This window comes from Episyrphus balteatus, chromosome 1 (assembly GCF_945859705.1).
Source record: "Episyrphus balteatus chromosome 1, idEpiBalt1.1, whole genome shotgun sequence".
Taxonomy (NCBI): Eukaryota; Metazoa; Arthropoda; class Insecta; order Diptera; family Syrphidae; genus Episyrphus; species Episyrphus balteatus.
In genome coordinates this window covers 42,581,950-42,597,582 of record NC_079134.1, presented here as the reverse complement: position 1 = coordinate 42,597,582, position 15,633 = coordinate 42,581,950, and the positions used below count along the sequence as shown (strand labels likewise).

General features: G+C 31.9%; 2 protein-coding genes across 4 annotated transcripts in view; one reads left to right on the top strand and one right to left on the bottom strand.

Moving 5' to 3' along the window:
- Nucleotides 1–7,627, top strand: part of LOC129905808 (GATOR complex protein Wdr59) — a 37,108-nt gene extending 29,481 nt beyond the window's left edge. For all 3 annotated transcript variants that reach the window (XM_055981397.1, XM_055981396.1, XM_055981398.1), the window contains 10 exons: nucleotides 3,376–3,586; nucleotides 3,657–3,789; nucleotides 3,849–3,999; nucleotides 4,059–4,232; nucleotides 4,282–4,384; nucleotides 5,657–5,868; nucleotides 5,929–6,120; nucleotides 6,169–7,152; nucleotides 7,207–7,428; nucleotides 7,487–7,627. In XM_055981397.1, the coding sequence (XP_055837372.1) occupies nucleotides 3,376–3,586; nucleotides 3,657–3,789; nucleotides 3,849–3,999; nucleotides 4,059–4,232; nucleotides 4,282–4,384; nucleotides 5,657–5,868; nucleotides 5,929–6,120; nucleotides 6,169–7,152; nucleotides 7,207–7,428; nucleotides 7,487–7,564 (2,460 nt within the window). In that variant the 3' untranslated portion in view covers nucleotides 7,565–7,627. The remainder of the gene's footprint in view (nucleotides 1–3,375; nucleotides 3,587–3,656; nucleotides 3,790–3,848; nucleotides 4,000–4,058; nucleotides 4,233–4,281; nucleotides 4,385–5,656; nucleotides 5,869–5,928; nucleotides 6,121–6,168; nucleotides 7,153–7,206; nucleotides 7,429–7,486) is intronic.
- Nucleotides 7,628–8,311: 684 nt separating this feature from the next.
- Nucleotides 8,312–13,748, bottom strand: LOC129905817 (rRNA-processing protein UTP23 homolog). The gene is made up of 3 exons (XM_055981408.1): nucleotides 13,507–13,748; nucleotides 13,238–13,438; nucleotides 8,312–8,764 (listed from the first exon to the last, which is right to left on the bottom strand). Exons 1-3 carry the CDS (start codon nucleotides 13,624–13,626, stop codon nucleotides 8,336–8,338), a joined length of 750 nt encoding a protein of 249 aa, XP_055837383.1. The 5' UTR covers nucleotides 13,627–13,748; the 3' UTR covers nucleotides 8,312–8,335.
- Nucleotides 13,749–15,633: the final 1,885 nt, after the last annotated feature.

Here is a 15,633-nt window from a genome sequence, read left to right as displayed (position 1 = left end):
TCATACTGAAAAGTAAAATTGAATCGGTCATTTCAAAAACCACTGGGCTTAACTCGTTATTATGTACTCAACTTTATATGACTTTTCAGAAAAAAAATCTGTTAGCACAGGCATACCGCAAGAAGGGGTACTTTTCACACTTCTGCAGAACTTGTACTACAAGTTAATATAGAAATAGATGGAAAACATCTCCAAACTATAATAGAACATATGAAGACTGATCTCAACAAGCCACTAGAATGGGTAACAAATTCGGGATTTGGCGTAAATCCTCAAAAAAAAAAAAAAAAAACAGAATCTGCCCTCTTTACAAGAAAATATAAAATTCCACCATGAATTCCCTTTGTTAATAGTGATCCGCTAATTTTCTCTGACTTAATCAAATATATCTTATTTTGGATAGAAAATTGAAATGGAAAACTAGTAAACAAGAAAGTGAGAGAAGAGCCACAGTGGCACTCTTCTCCTGCAAAAAATGGGGAATGATCCCAAAAATAACTCACTGCCTTTACTATACAGTATACACAACGGTCACTTACAGAGTGACAGTTTTGTGGCAAGCGACAAGTCCAACGTTCAGCCTGCAAGTGTATCAGCGAAATCCTACGTTCCACACCTTCTGCCGCACTAGATATATTAATTAATTTCCCATCCCTGGATATTTTTAGTAAACAAGTGACCACGAGCACTACTCTGTTCTTATCGAATCCACCTCCAAATGGACCAATAACTCTATTGATCACAGAAATATTCTAAATTCATTCGGATCAATCCAAAATCATTCTGACTACACCAATCCACACCTGTTTTTTAGCAACGGATGTACATGGGATAATAACGAGTTTCTGAGAGATGAATCGATTCATTTCTACCCAAACGGTCGAAGAACTAATGATGGGAGTGGGTGGCGGAGTTTACTCAAAAAGACTAAATCTTATCTGCTTCCGTCTCTTTAATATCCAGTTTATTTAAGTTGGAATATACGATCAGCAATGAATAGAAGGGTAACAGGAATCTGCATTATCGAAAATGTTACAGCAATGAGATCCCTTTTTGTTCAAATTTTCATTTACAGGTCAGGAAGTTTTGGATGGTGAATATAAAGTTAATCTTTTTTCAAGTTTAGCCTTGTCGGCAAAGCTTAGTATGAAGAAATACTATTTTTATCCCTGTCTCTGTTTTGTTCTGTAGCAGTGGATGCTTTGCTTTATTTCTTTTTTTTCTTTCTTATACAGGGTGTCCCAAAAGTAATGGATCAAACGAAATATGCTGATTGTGGAACTTAAGGGCTCTCAGAATTTGGAACCTTGTTCATAGTGATACCAAATCAACAAATTACTTCAAAGTTTGAATACATGATCAAAAAGTCATGAAGTAACAAAATGAAAAAGAATAATGCGTAAAACATGGAACCATCCCTCAAAATTTTATTGAAATCGTTCCAAATACTTCCAAAATGTTGTATTTGCCTAGAGGACCAAACCATCAAAATTTCATCGAAATCTTTAAAGTTGTTACCAAAAAAAATTCGATGTTAAAAAAGTGGGCGTGGCAGTGGGCGGATTTTTCCCAAAAAAAAATTCCAAAACTTTTTACTCGCTTAGATAAACAAACCCTGAAAATGTTATCGATCTCGTTAGAGCCGTTACCGAAAAAACTTATATGTTAAAAAAGTGGGCGTGGCAGTGCGCGGATTTTTCAAAAAAAAAACTTCCAAAACATTTTACTCGCTTAGAGAAACAAACCCTGAAAATTTCATCGAAATCGTTAGAGCCGTTCCCGAAAAAACTTATATGTTAAAAAAGTGGGCGTGGCAGTGGGCGGATTTTTCCAAAAATACTTCCAAAACTTTTTATTCGCTTAGATAAACAAACCCTGAAAATTTCATCGAAATCGTTAGAGCCGTTCCCGAAAAAACTTATATGTTAAAAAAGTGGGCGTGGCAGTGGGCGGATTTTTCCAAAAATACTTCCAAATTTTTTTACTCGCTTAGATGAACAAACCCTGAAAATTTCATCAAAATCGTTAGAGCCGTTGCCGAAAAAACTTATATGTTAAAAAAGTGCGCGTGGCAGTGGGCAGATTTTTCCCAAAAAAAACTTCCAAACATTTTTACTCGCTTAGATAAACAAACCCTGAAAATTTCATCGAAATCGTTAGAGCCGTTGCCGAAAAAACTTATATGTTAAAAAAGTGGGCGTGGCAGTGGGCGGATTTTGTCCAAAAATACTTCCAAAACTTATTATTCGCTTAGATAAACAAACCCTGAAAATGTCATCGAAATCGTTAGAGCCGTTCCCGAAAAAACTTATATGTTAAAAAAGTGGGCGTGGCAGTGGGCGGATTTTTCCAAAAATACTTCCAAAACTTTTTATTCGCTTAGATAAACAAACCCTGAAAATTTCATCGAAATCGTTAGAGCCGTTCCCGAAAAAACTTATATGTTAAAAAAGTGGGCGTGGCAGTGGGCGGATTTTTCCAAAAATACTTCCAAAATTTTTTACTCGCTTAGATGAACACACCCTGAAAATTTCATCGAAATCGTTAGAGCCGTTTCCGAGATCCCAATTTTATATATATTTATATATATATATATATATATATAAACAATTTTAGCTCGTTTAAAGTTATAAGATATTCACCTCTCTTGGATGCCGGGAAACAGATATTCTGAGAAACTGCGAAGCAGATGAACACGCCAGGAATGGAACTATAATTACAATTGTACCCAATAAAGTAGGTAAACATTGGCATACCAATCGCAAAATGCAAACTTATGCTAAAACAAGAAGCTATTGAGGTCACAAAAAAGAGATGGGTACAAATTATAACATGCCAAACAACCAAGCAGAGCTGGCCTAGGCTGGTTCCAAACGTACCGGTTGTATCTGAGCAGATTACATAGTAGCACCATAATAGGTGTCCTAAGCAGTGTCTCATAAGCAAAAACACTTTAAGACTAAGCGTGCATTCAAACGACTTCTGCAGAAGTTGTTTTGATGAAGAAATAATGCAAAACCTTTCTGCTCTTTCCAGTACACGTAAATTATATTTGATAAATAGTTTTTAGAAGATGCAAGTGATCTAATCAACACAATCACCTCCATCCTTCACCAGGAAACCTAACCTAATTAAGAGAAAAGGGCTCAAGATGCTTCCGTGGTTCATTCAAATAATGTTCCATTTGATCTTATTTTCAGAATTTAAGATCTACCTACTAAAGTTCCTTACTTTACTTTTCATTCCTTCTATAATCCTTCAACACCTTCCTTCTCATAAACTTTTAACATAAATTAGAATAAGTTTATATTATTTAAGTATTTAATCGCTTGTATTTAGCCAAATAAATTAAAAATTCTATAAAATTTTTTTTAGACAAGTCAACTTATCGAAGTTGTTACATGGGGCTCATCCGAACCACAACTTATTCACTCTTTGCGTGGTCATACACGCATGGTTACTGACATTGATTGGCATTCCAAAAATCCAAACTTACTTGTAAGCTGTTCAATTGATACTTTTTCACATATCTGGGATCTACGAGATGCTCGAAAACCGCATCTATCACTAAGTGCCGTTTGCATGTGTAAGAATTGAATTCAACAAAACTTCAATAAGATCTTATGGCAAAATAAAATATCAATTTCTTTTTGCAGCTGGAGCTACACAAGTTGGTTTTAATAGAGTTTCTGGTAATTTACTTGCGGCTGCACACGATGGTGATTTGAGAATATGGGACATTCGAAAGGGAACATGTCCAACTCATTACATTACAGCACATTTAAATAGGTAAGCTTAAGATATTTGTAAATTTTTACATTGTTTAAAATAATATTTGATTGAAATAGAGTTCACGGAATAAATTGGAGCCATATGAGAGAAACTTGCTTGGCTACAGCCAGTCAGGATGGTACTGTAAAATATTTCGATGTGAATAATCCAAGAAGAGCTGAGAAAATAATAACCACGTCTTCTCCAGTTTGGAGAGCAAGATATACAGTAAGAATTTCAATGGTAGTACTTAATATTTCTATTAACTTTCATATTTTGTGCCGTAGCCTGTTGGAAATGGTTTAGTGAGCATAGTTGTACCACATCTTGGCAGAGGTGAAAACAGTTTATTGCTCTGGAGTAACAGCAAACAAACAGACCCGGTATGTTCATTTGTTGGACACACCGATGTCATCCTCGATTTCGATTGGCGACCAAACCATGAAGACTCATCGGAAATTGTAAGTTCATTTTATGAGATCATACCTCTACTTATTTTTGTTTCAATAGGAACTGGTTACATGGTCTCGTGATCGAACATTGAGGGTTTGGAAAATAGATGATACTTTGCTAAAATTATGTGAACCTGTTTCATCTGACATTGAAGAAGAAGGTAAATGAGTTATTTTAGCTAGCAGCATCCACTTTTTTTTTTTTTAATTTTTAAGAGTTTGTTCTCCTCCACTCCGTTCCACATTTGACATCAAATAGGTCAAGATTATTTTTCAAAACAAAACTGATTTTGAGGATTTTTTTAGTTTTTCCAATTGAACTTACTTTTGAGCTAATAAGGTGAAAATATATAAATTAATGGAATGAAAAATATATAAAAAAAACATCTTTTCGTAAAAAGGTAGGCTTTGCACTTAAGCGTTTCTTCCAGCAAAAGTTCTAATCGGCTCCAAAGTCTCTTTTTCTCAGTCTCTTTTATTGATCAGTTAATAGTTACAAAATGTCATTTGGTCCCATTATTTGCTAATTTATAAAAAAAAAACGTATGAATTTAAACGGTCACTATGGCGTATACGTAACATATTCTTCTATAGAAACATACATTTTCGTATTGCTAATGAAATAGTAAAAAACGATTTCTTTGACCTTTTACTGACTTATTTACTTAAAGTGACCAGCGATTTAAGGCGACGACGCAACAATCCCATGAAGGCGGGACCAAAAATTGCCCGAAACATTTTTTTTCTCCTAACAATCCAAAGAGTTTTAATCCGATTTCGTCAAAGTCCATGTAGGAATTTCATGGTCAAAGGCCACACTGAGACGAATTCATCAGATTAATGACGATGGAGTACACAGGGTCTACTTCTTTAAAGATTGGACATACAAAGAATTTCCATCCTGCGGACATGCTTTCTTCGAGCTATGACTTACTAAACTTCGCCCAGGTGACGGAGACGGAAATGTGCCCTTTTTCGTCAACGTTGAATACGTTTCGTCATCGCCATTATCTCTTCTTTGCTTGGCATTAAACCACCCAAGACAATTTTAATATCGTAGCTTGGGATTTGGTTTTTCAAAGAGCTCACAAAAACTATATTTGGTGGTTACCTCATTCTGTTCCGTGGGGGCTTGCGCACAAATCAGGCTTATGTTGTTAAATTTAGCCTTGATGCGGATCGTCGTGAGGCACGCAGTTAAAACTCAAGACATTCTAGTAGTCGCCGTTTTAAGTGTCACGTACTCAATTTTAAATTGAAAGTCGACTGTTTTAATTTTATAAGTTAAACTTTACAGTTCACTGTGGTGTATGTGTAACCTTTATTCCATAGAAACAATTTTAAGGCTAATTTAAGAAACTCGCCAGATTAGTTCGTATTAAATTTCAATTTCCGATTAAAACGTGTAATATTTTCTTATATATCTTTTTAAGTCGATGCAATGGATGCCTTGCAGATAGCACGTTCACCTGTTAAAAGTGAATCAATAGCTAGATCACTAACGGATCAGCCAACTTGTTCGCTGCATCATGAATTCTCTTTATTCAACACAAACATTCCACATGTTGAAGTGGACGTTCTCGACGCAATTAAACGTAATGCAATCTTCAAAATATCCGCTGCAGGATATGTTGTTGTTTTAAGGGTAAAATTAAATCATATTCCTCTTTGTACATTTCTTATACCTAATTCTTTTTTTTCCAAGGTTAATTTTCCAGTAGAGTATCCAAGTCCCAATATGGGACCCGAATTCTTGTTTTGTCAAGGAACTACTCTAACAGATCATCTGTCCATGTACTTGCTCAAAGTACTAAAAACAAATGCCCTTCAAAGGGTTAAAAAATCCAGGACTTGCCTGGAGCAGTGTGTTCGTGCCTTAGTTGCTGCTTTAAAAAAGGTATAATTTTCTTATAATTACGGTATTTTATTGATGAATTAATTCTAGTCAATTGGTGGAAGTGATAAATCACAAATGCGCCTCCAGTCACCACGTCTAGAAGGCGCTCTTAGTGGAGCAATACATGATGCTTGTATTCCATTCCCACGAACATCTGGGGCTAAATTCAATGCTTCTGGTTTACTAGTCACATTCGCACAAAGCTTTAACACTAAAAGACTGACACTACGCAATCAAAATGTCACTCCACGCACTCTGTCCGCCATAAGTGGGGGCTGCCTCCTGGGCAATGTAATGGGTCCCCAACCGGTTCTCTATGCACATCGAGATAGCAATGCGTCCTTCTATCTTCAAGAACGCCTCGCTAAATCATCCAAAAATCGTAGTCTACAAAAAGCAACAACAAATGCTGTTGTGCATATTTACGACGTACACAAACTTCTCAATATTAACAAGGAACTAGCACAAGAATACAAGCTTAGTAAGACTGATGTCATTGGAGCATGCCAGCACAACAGACAAATGGTTGAAAATCATGGCAGAACAGATTTAGCACCAATTTGGAAACTTGCCGAAATGATTGCAACTCCAAATATACCAAATGAAGCAAATTGCGAGATGTTATTCCTACAAGATCCTTTTAAGAAGTTCCTCTTAGAATCGCTGATAAATCACTATGCCACAAAAGGAGATCTTCAGACTGCGGTAATGCTTTGTTGTGTCTTTCATAAGTGTCCTCCTGAGACTGAGCCCACGCATTTTGGGTCAAAAATGAATTTGACTACTAATGGATCGCCTTATCATACCGTTTTGCCAGTTGATAAGCACTCAAATCGAATGTGTATGCTGCCGAAGCATATGCGCAGTAATTCTTGGTCCGATCCGATGGGTTGTATTGACTCGAATGTTATCAATTCGGATAATTATTCATGTTCGCTGTTGAGGAAATCCAAGATGCCAATGTTTGATAGTTTGAAGAAAGCTTATGGAGATATTCTTTTCAGTTGGCAACTTCTTAACGAACGGGCTTTGGTATGAAATACACATTTTGATTGTGACATAATTAATAAATCTTTTTTATTGCAGATCCTTAAGCACACAATGTATCAGAAACCACCAACACATGATGTTGATTTTGTAACAGAATGCGCAGGTTGCAATAAGACTAAACGAACTGCTGCATGTGGACCATGTCAGAAGTTGGTCTTGTTTTGCACATTGTGTAGGTTGCCGGTGAAAGGAGCGGCAAATGCTTGTTTGGCATGTGGACATGGAGGACATGTTGAACATATGCAACAATGGTTTGAAGTAAGTTTAAGAAATATATTTGTTTGCATTATTATATTAAAATTTTTTTTCTTTTTAGAAACACGATTTATGTGCATCTGGGTGTGGATGTTATTGCCTTAAAGAAAGTCACTTGTTATTAGATCATTTAGACTAAAAATTTGTTTATTTTTTTTCATCTTTTTTTATGTTGTTGAAATTCTGTTTTTTTTATAACTATCTACTGTTTTGTTAAATTTTTTACTAAAAGTTTCTTATAAAAAAAATTTTATGTAACTATACATATTCAAGGAGTTTTTAATGTTCACTGAGTCGCACCAGCCTGGCTGCTCTTTGAATCCAACATTTTTTTTAAAACCTGACGGAGGAATACCACAGCAACAGCTGGCTGAAAAAATTTATTGTTGAGGTAAGCCCTATCATTAAGAATATACATATTTTTCTTCATCAATTAAACAATCAGCTCATGCTTGGGAACTATATTTTCCTTAGTACCGAAAAATAGTACTAATACCTGGTCAAGGTCAGTGATTAAACTAGCTAGTACTTTTGTGAAGAAGTTGAACGTAATATTTTTGTTAAAATGTAGGAAATTCAAGTCTTCATTATAGAGGGATGTAGCTAATCCTTGCCTTCTCATTTAGGTTCGATATGCTACTGAGTAGGAGCTGCCCGGAAAGTTAGTAATTAAGTAAATAAGCAGCGAAATTGGCTTAACGTCTGTGTTCTTTTTGGTTACGAAATCGATAATATTAAGTCCATTTTAAAAATAAACCAAAAAATAAAAAAATCCGTTGGCACAAATAAGCTACTTATCAATTGTTCCATAATTTTTACCGAAAAAAATGTGTAAATATACTAATCACGAATTGATCTTCAATGTTGAATTAAACATTTCGGACTATTTCATAGTTCTAATCAATTTTTATTAACTTTTAATATTCTTTTTTAAAACCTCTTTTACATGACTAGCAATCTTTATTCTTTTTCGTTTTGGTTTATTGATAGTGGGTGTAACTTTATTTAAAGATTCTTTTGTCTCTGCATTTGCTCGGGGTTTTTTCTTTTTACACGATAATGGGTTTGGATTTTTAGGACCTTTCTTTTTTTTCACTTTGCTTGTATCATCATCAGCAGATGGAATTCCAGCTGTTTTCTTCAAATTATCGATCCGTTTTTCAATATTTTCTGGCAAATCATTCTTATGCTTATTGACATATTTTTTCGATGCATCTGAAGGACCTTCCAACACAGGTGTAGCTTTATGAAGATATAACAATGCTCGGCCGGGAACTTTTCTCAATTTTTGTTGCAAAGTTCTATCTTGTGTAGCAACAATGTAACGACTTGATTTTGTCTGGAATTAATTAATTTAATTTAAATAGGTAAAACATGAAACTTTAGTGGACTGCCGTAAGATTTGTACCTCGAAATCAAGGGAAAGTCAATGAATGGTAATATAAATTTTGGAATTGCGTTTTTATCCGCTGTTAATTTTAAATAATTTTTATAAATAGATATTGTTTTTCAAATTTTTTTTCTTTAGTTATATTTATTTATTTAATGCGTTAAGGACTAACGTTAGACACTTATTTATTTATCTTAAATATTAGTTTAAAGTTATATTTTAAAAAGAATTGTTATAAACTTGATCTTGGGTCTCAAAGGACTGCATGTTTAATGTATGGATGGTATGGAGACATTAGCTTAAGGTAGTTGTTAATGCGGGCCTAAAGACAACTATAACACTAGTTTACAAAATTATACTTATTTTGTTGTTGCCGAGACAACTATACTTTTCAAAATGTTTTCGTTAGAAAATTAAAACAAAAAATGTTTGGCTACTTTTGAGGTTATGCTATAATGTTAAGAAAATTATTTAAATACAAATCGTTTCGATTTCTAAAACAACTGTTTTCCTTCTTTTAAGGTCTTTGAAACAGGTTTTTAATAAGAAAAAGCTTATAAAAAAAGTTTTTACTATTACAGAATGGTGTTTTTATAAATAAAATTGATTTATATCCAAGAATTCATCAAGAACTAGGTAGATACCTTCCGTTTTTTAAAAGTTTTTGGTGTTTTAGTTGTTTTTTAAACAAAGCTGTAGGCTTAAAAGATATGTGAATACAAGAACGAAAATTTCAAGATTTATAGCTAAGCCAAACATAGAGAAATCATAGCTTTAAATAGGGTTTTATTGGGCTTTTTAGTGTTTTTGGCGTTTTATGTTTTTTTTTTTAAACAAGCCTTAGACTAAAAAGATATGTGAATAACAAAACAGGATTTAAAGCTAAGCATTAGCACAGTACACAAAACAAAGCATTAGAGCTAAATATGTGAATTTAACGTTTCTATTTCAAGTCAATTATAGAAAATCATAGCATTAAATAGGGGTTTGTCTTGGCTTTTCAGTGTTTTTGGTACTTTTTAAACAAGCGGTAAACTTGGAAGATATGCAAATAACAAAATTTTTATTCTCAGGACCAATAGTAAATACGCTGTAAGTATCATATTTTTATCATTAGTCAAACCGTCAGAAATCATAGGATAAAAACTTTTTTTTTCAAGAGCTTAAAACTTTGATCTTAAAACTTATGCATTAGTGGAGTAACTAAAGCTCAAAAATTGGCAATATTAGGGAACCCGGCCGAACAGCTTAGATTTTGATGATCTTTTTTTTCAAACGTCGATAATTAAAAATACTTTAAAGTCTATAGATTAAAAATTACCGGTGTTGCCGTTTTAATTTTTTAAATTTAATTAAAGATTTTTGTGAACAAAAACAAATTTTTTTCAAAAATTTTTCTTAAATTTCATAAATTAATTGATGCCAAAAGATTGTCTAGGAAATTCAAGGAAAAAAAATATGTGGGAGTGAGAGACAATCTTCCATAGTCCAAGCGATAGATGCAATTTTCTTATTAATTGACTTCAAACATAAACAAAAATATTTGAACACAACGGCAACATCTACAATATTCAAATATACATTTTTTAAAAGCTAGAAGCTTAGTCATATATGTAAAATTAAAATTAAGTTAATTGAATGAACGGCTTTTGAAAGAATGGTAATTGAACTCAGATTTTTGAAAAAAAAAAATTATTGAAAAAATTTTAACATGTCGTTTTTTAAACTCGGTCGTAATATAAAATGCATTTATTTTCAAATTTTTTTGGCCGCATTTATTATGATTTCAAATTATAAAAGGAAATGTCAATATGTATTACGGTTTATGAAAAAAATTAAAAAGTATTTCATTTTCGAAGAACTTTTTTTAATAAAAGTTTTGAAAAAAAATGTAACTTATTTTTTTTTTAAAGTTCAACATCTAAACATAAAATTATTTTTTATTCATTTAATAACCCTTACTGTTGAAATTTAAATAGCAAAAATTTAAAGTTCCTATTTACCACAGTCTTTGAGAAAATTAATTATTTCAATGCAAAAATTCAGTTTTAATAAAAAAAAACCATTGAAATTGAAGTAATTTTTCATTTTTTTTTTTCAAAAGTGCGATATATTTGACCTTTTTTGCTTCGAAATTCAACTGATAATATTTACGGGCAAAAATTTTTTTTTTTAAATTTATATTTTATTAGAAAAAGTTTGGAAAAAAGTCATTTTAAATTTTTCTAATAACATTTTTTTTTTAATTTTGAGTTTGAGGACCATTTTTTCAAAAAGTCTTGATTAAATTTAGTGGATTTAAATTTAAGAGATAAGAATGAGCTTCTGGCTTTTTAAAAATGTATTTTAAAATATTGTAGGTGTTGCCGTTGTTTTCAAAATATTTTTTTTGTGTTTGAGGTCAGAATGTTACAAAATTGCATTTATCGCTTAAACGATGGAAGATTGTCCCTTACTGCCTTTTATATATTTTCCTTAAATTACCTAGAGAATCTTTTGCTATCATTTGTTTTATGAAATTTAAGCAAAAAAAATGGTTTTGTTAAAAAAAATTTAATTTTAATTTTAAAAAACAATACGGCAACACCGGCAATTTTTAATCTATAGACTTTAAAGTATTTTTAATTACCTACGTTTGAAAAAAAAAATCGTCAAAATCAAAGCTGTTCGGCCGGGTTCCCTAATAATTTTCTTTAGTTACTCTACTACATTAGGAGTACAACTATCGCGTTAATTTAAATTTTATTTAATAATACATATAGGTGTTTAATATTTGGTATGTATCAGCCACGTACCTACACATAATTAATATCCGAAGTTCTGCAGTCAGTCAAAAACCAAAAAAAATCTGTAATGTCGAATTCCAATGAACCAAAAATTCGATCTGCAGTCGACTTACAGTAGCTGCTTTTTCCTTAAATGAATTCCAATGAAAAAATAAAATGCACGACTGGGTCGCACGAACTTGCTCTTATAGTTAAAGTTGCTTAAATTTTTAAGACTTTATATAGAAATTTGGAAAATGTAGGTACCTACTATATACATAGGTACAAAAAAAAATAAAATTCGTTAAAAAAAAAAAAAAAATAAAACCTGAAATCAAATTGCCCTATAAAACAAGTATGCAGTTTTGATTGATATATTAATCCTCTGTAGGCACACCTCTTTTTTGTGACGTCATAGGCACACGGGTGCGAATTTGGCTTCTACTTTTTCATGTCGGTAGAACTTTTTTATGTTTCATATTTAATAGAGAAAACGTATATGAAATTGATATAGAATTTTCAAATATTGTATTCAAAACTCAAAAACAGTGTAATTATAAAGAGACTTTTTTTCAAAAAAAATTTTTTTTTAAATCCAAAAATTATTTTTTTGAAAATTTTATTTTTGGTTTATATTAAAATTATATAAACACTTCTTCACAAAAAGTTTCGTTGAAATCGAATAAGCAATAAGCAGATAATCGGATTTGAAAAAAAAAAAAAACAGTTCTATGGCAGGTACCGTTAATAATGATTAAAAAAAAAAAATTTCATCAAACTAACACTTGAATTTTTAAACAAAATCGTTGGAGCCGTTTTTGAGCAATTTTAACTTTATGAATCCTCAATTTCTTGCTTTTATTTCAGAGCAACATCCTGAAAAAAATTTGTATGGTGTGATACAGGTTTATTATTTTAAAAACTTGCCGTGTTATTGCAGTTTTCAAAAATGTATAAAAGTTTCCAAAGTTGAAATTAGAACGAAATTGTAATATCTTTAGTTTGAAATTGTAATATCTTTAATTTGAAGCGAAATGGCGTATGAAATTAAAAATATTTTGATAAATAAATGGTTCTCATTTATTAGCCAATGTTTTAGTGAAAGAATTGTAAAAAAACAAAAATCAATTATGAGCGGAGGAAGCAAAATACTGTTGCAAAGTTGGGATTTTTCGAAATTTCACCAAAACTGCATTAAATCGAAAACCGTAAGGATTTGGGATGAACAAGTTACCAAATTCTGAGAGCCTAAAGTTTTCCTATCAGCATATTTGTTTGATCCATTACTTTTGGGACACCCTGTATAATAGAAAAGTTTTCAAAAGCAAAACTATAATAACATAGCAGGGAAACGACGCAACTTGAAATTAAATCACCATGGATTTATTTCCTTACAGTCCTAGAATGCATCCTCACAAAGTTTGACCAAAAACTAAAATGAGACAGCAATTCCGATTGAACGTTTTCATACGAAATGACTCTGTTGTACCTCCTTATTTTTCAATAAACGGTTGTTAATCGAGAGTGGTCAATTTTTTTAAATTTTTTTTCTTTCAGCTTTTAATAATGCAGATTCATTGACTTTCCCTGGATTCTGAGATTTTACAAATTTTATACTTTACTACGGCATTCCACTACTTGTAAGATTTTGACTTACCATTGATTTAATGCATTCAGATGCTGAAATAGGTTTCCCTTCGTGTCCGCATTTATGCACATAGAATCTCTTTACAATCATTGTGGCGCCAGTCAAAGGACCACCAAGACTTTCAGCTTCCAAAATAACACATTGTGTTGTAAGAAGTTTTAATTCAGATTGAAAGTATTTCTTTAGTTGTTCTTCTATTATTACTTTGTTCTTTAAACAATAGACAAATTAAATAATTGATATACAATTAAAATAAATAAATAAAGAGAGTTGCCTACCTGTAGAGCAGCTTGACAAAATGTTGCATCAATTAAAACTTGATATGGTTCGTGATACTGGAAATTTGTTGTGAAAAAAGATAAAATCTTTTGCGACTTTTTGAATCTGTTTATTTTCATTTTCGAATTGTATTAAACTTTTGGGAAAAAATCATTTGAAATAACAAAAAGAAAATACAATTTTATTTTTTTGTAAACACGACCATCAGCATGTGCACGCTACGAGATTTTGACAAACGTAAGCAAATCCGACTATACGTAACGTAAAAGTAATAAAATCAGTGCTGCCAGTAACTAATAATAAAATGGAGATCGAAAAGTTTGAAATGCACTACCAGTGGTCAAGATTTGAACTAAACATTAAAGTCTAGTACGCGGATCACGCATATATTTTTGTCTCTGTTTTTCTTGGCTTATTTTTAAACAGCTAAATTGTGGCAGGTTAAAATGTGTAGTTGGAAATTAATTTGCGATTTGCTATCTAGATCTGCGCAAAACTCGACTGAAATTCTTAAAACAAATTTAGCTCTGGTAAATTTTTGTGTTGATTTTGTATGGGAGCTAAAATTTAGATCGATCCGCGTACTAAATTTAATGCGGTGTTCACATTCGATTTATAATAAATGTGACGTCATCAAAATGGCGGGTTTATAATTGAAGCGTTTGGATGAAGAAGGGGGTAAGTGACATTTGCAACATTTCGAGATATAAGGACTTAAAGTTTTTTGTTGAGAACTTTTTTCGTATTCCAATCTTAAGGCTTAACTACATTCAACTTCAAAAAGTACAAAAGTGAAAAAATGTTTTGTCTTTCACCAACACACTGCAAAATTCTATCTTTCATCTCAGAAAAACAAAAGTGAAAGTTAAAACATTTTTAACTTTTACTTTTTCACTTTTTGAAAACACCAACACATGCAAACCAACAACTTAAGAACATGATTGCTAGATGGAGTTGCAAAGGATAATTTTCAATGAACATGCCTTTTTTTGACAGATGATTTTTTGTAAACAAAAAAATGTTCAGCAAAAATTTATAAACTCCAAACAAATTGCCTTGCAACATAACTTGATACAATCGGTATAGTACAATAAATGAAACCCAAAACTCATGTTTTTAATTTAAAATTTTTCTTTGGCCAAAAAAGGACACATAATAATTGCTCATTTCACTTTACTTTCTTTTTTGTTTCGTTGCTTTTCCACCGACTGAGAAGACGGTATAAAGCTCGATGGTAACCTCCAAAAAGAAAATTCTCGGGCACCGCAACATCACCACCAATTACAATCTCCTACTCAAATAATAGAATCTATCCTTAAAGCCTATCATACTGGACCACACCATCACCCAGCACATGGTGTTTATTTCCAATATTTATGTTTGCATGAAGAGCGCAATAACAAAATCCTATTAAAGTTGGAAAACACCATGTCGTGATGCTTCTCGGAAAAGCGGGGACTCTTTGGTTTGGTTGTTGTTTTCTTTCCCAGCGGGCGGCGATGAGCTAGATGAACAACGAAAATGAATGCACACAGTTGAATGATGAAGTTTCTTTATAACCACATATTTAAAAGAAATTATAAAATAAAAATAATGAAATCTTAAGAAATGAAACAAAAATTGTTAGTACTCACAACTCACAAGACAAAAACAAATAACTGCACAATTTTTTTTTTCACAAATGACAGATAATCTTAAAGTTTTAAACACAATTTTGATACTCATTTTCGTATGAAGATGTCGCTAGTAGTATGTGTGTATTTTTCACTTTTTCACTTTTTGAAATCAAAAAGTGAATGTAGTTAAGCCTTTAATAAAATTGAATAAACTAATAAAACAAGAAAAATAATAGCTTTTTAGCAATGTTACTTTTATTTCAAAACAGTAGCTCGGTATATTTAAAAAAACAATTTTTTTCAGAAAAAGAGCAGTTAACTCTTTCTTGCAAAAAAGCTTAGATATAAGTATTTTGAATTTTTAAGAATACAAAGGGGTTAAGTAACAAAATTCATTTTTTTCTTTTTATTTTGAATAGTTGTTTTCTGTTCGCATGGTTCAGATAAAGCTTTTTCATAAAACCAGTGGTGTTCCCTTGGTATGAACATCATTTGTTCCTTTAATTTTTT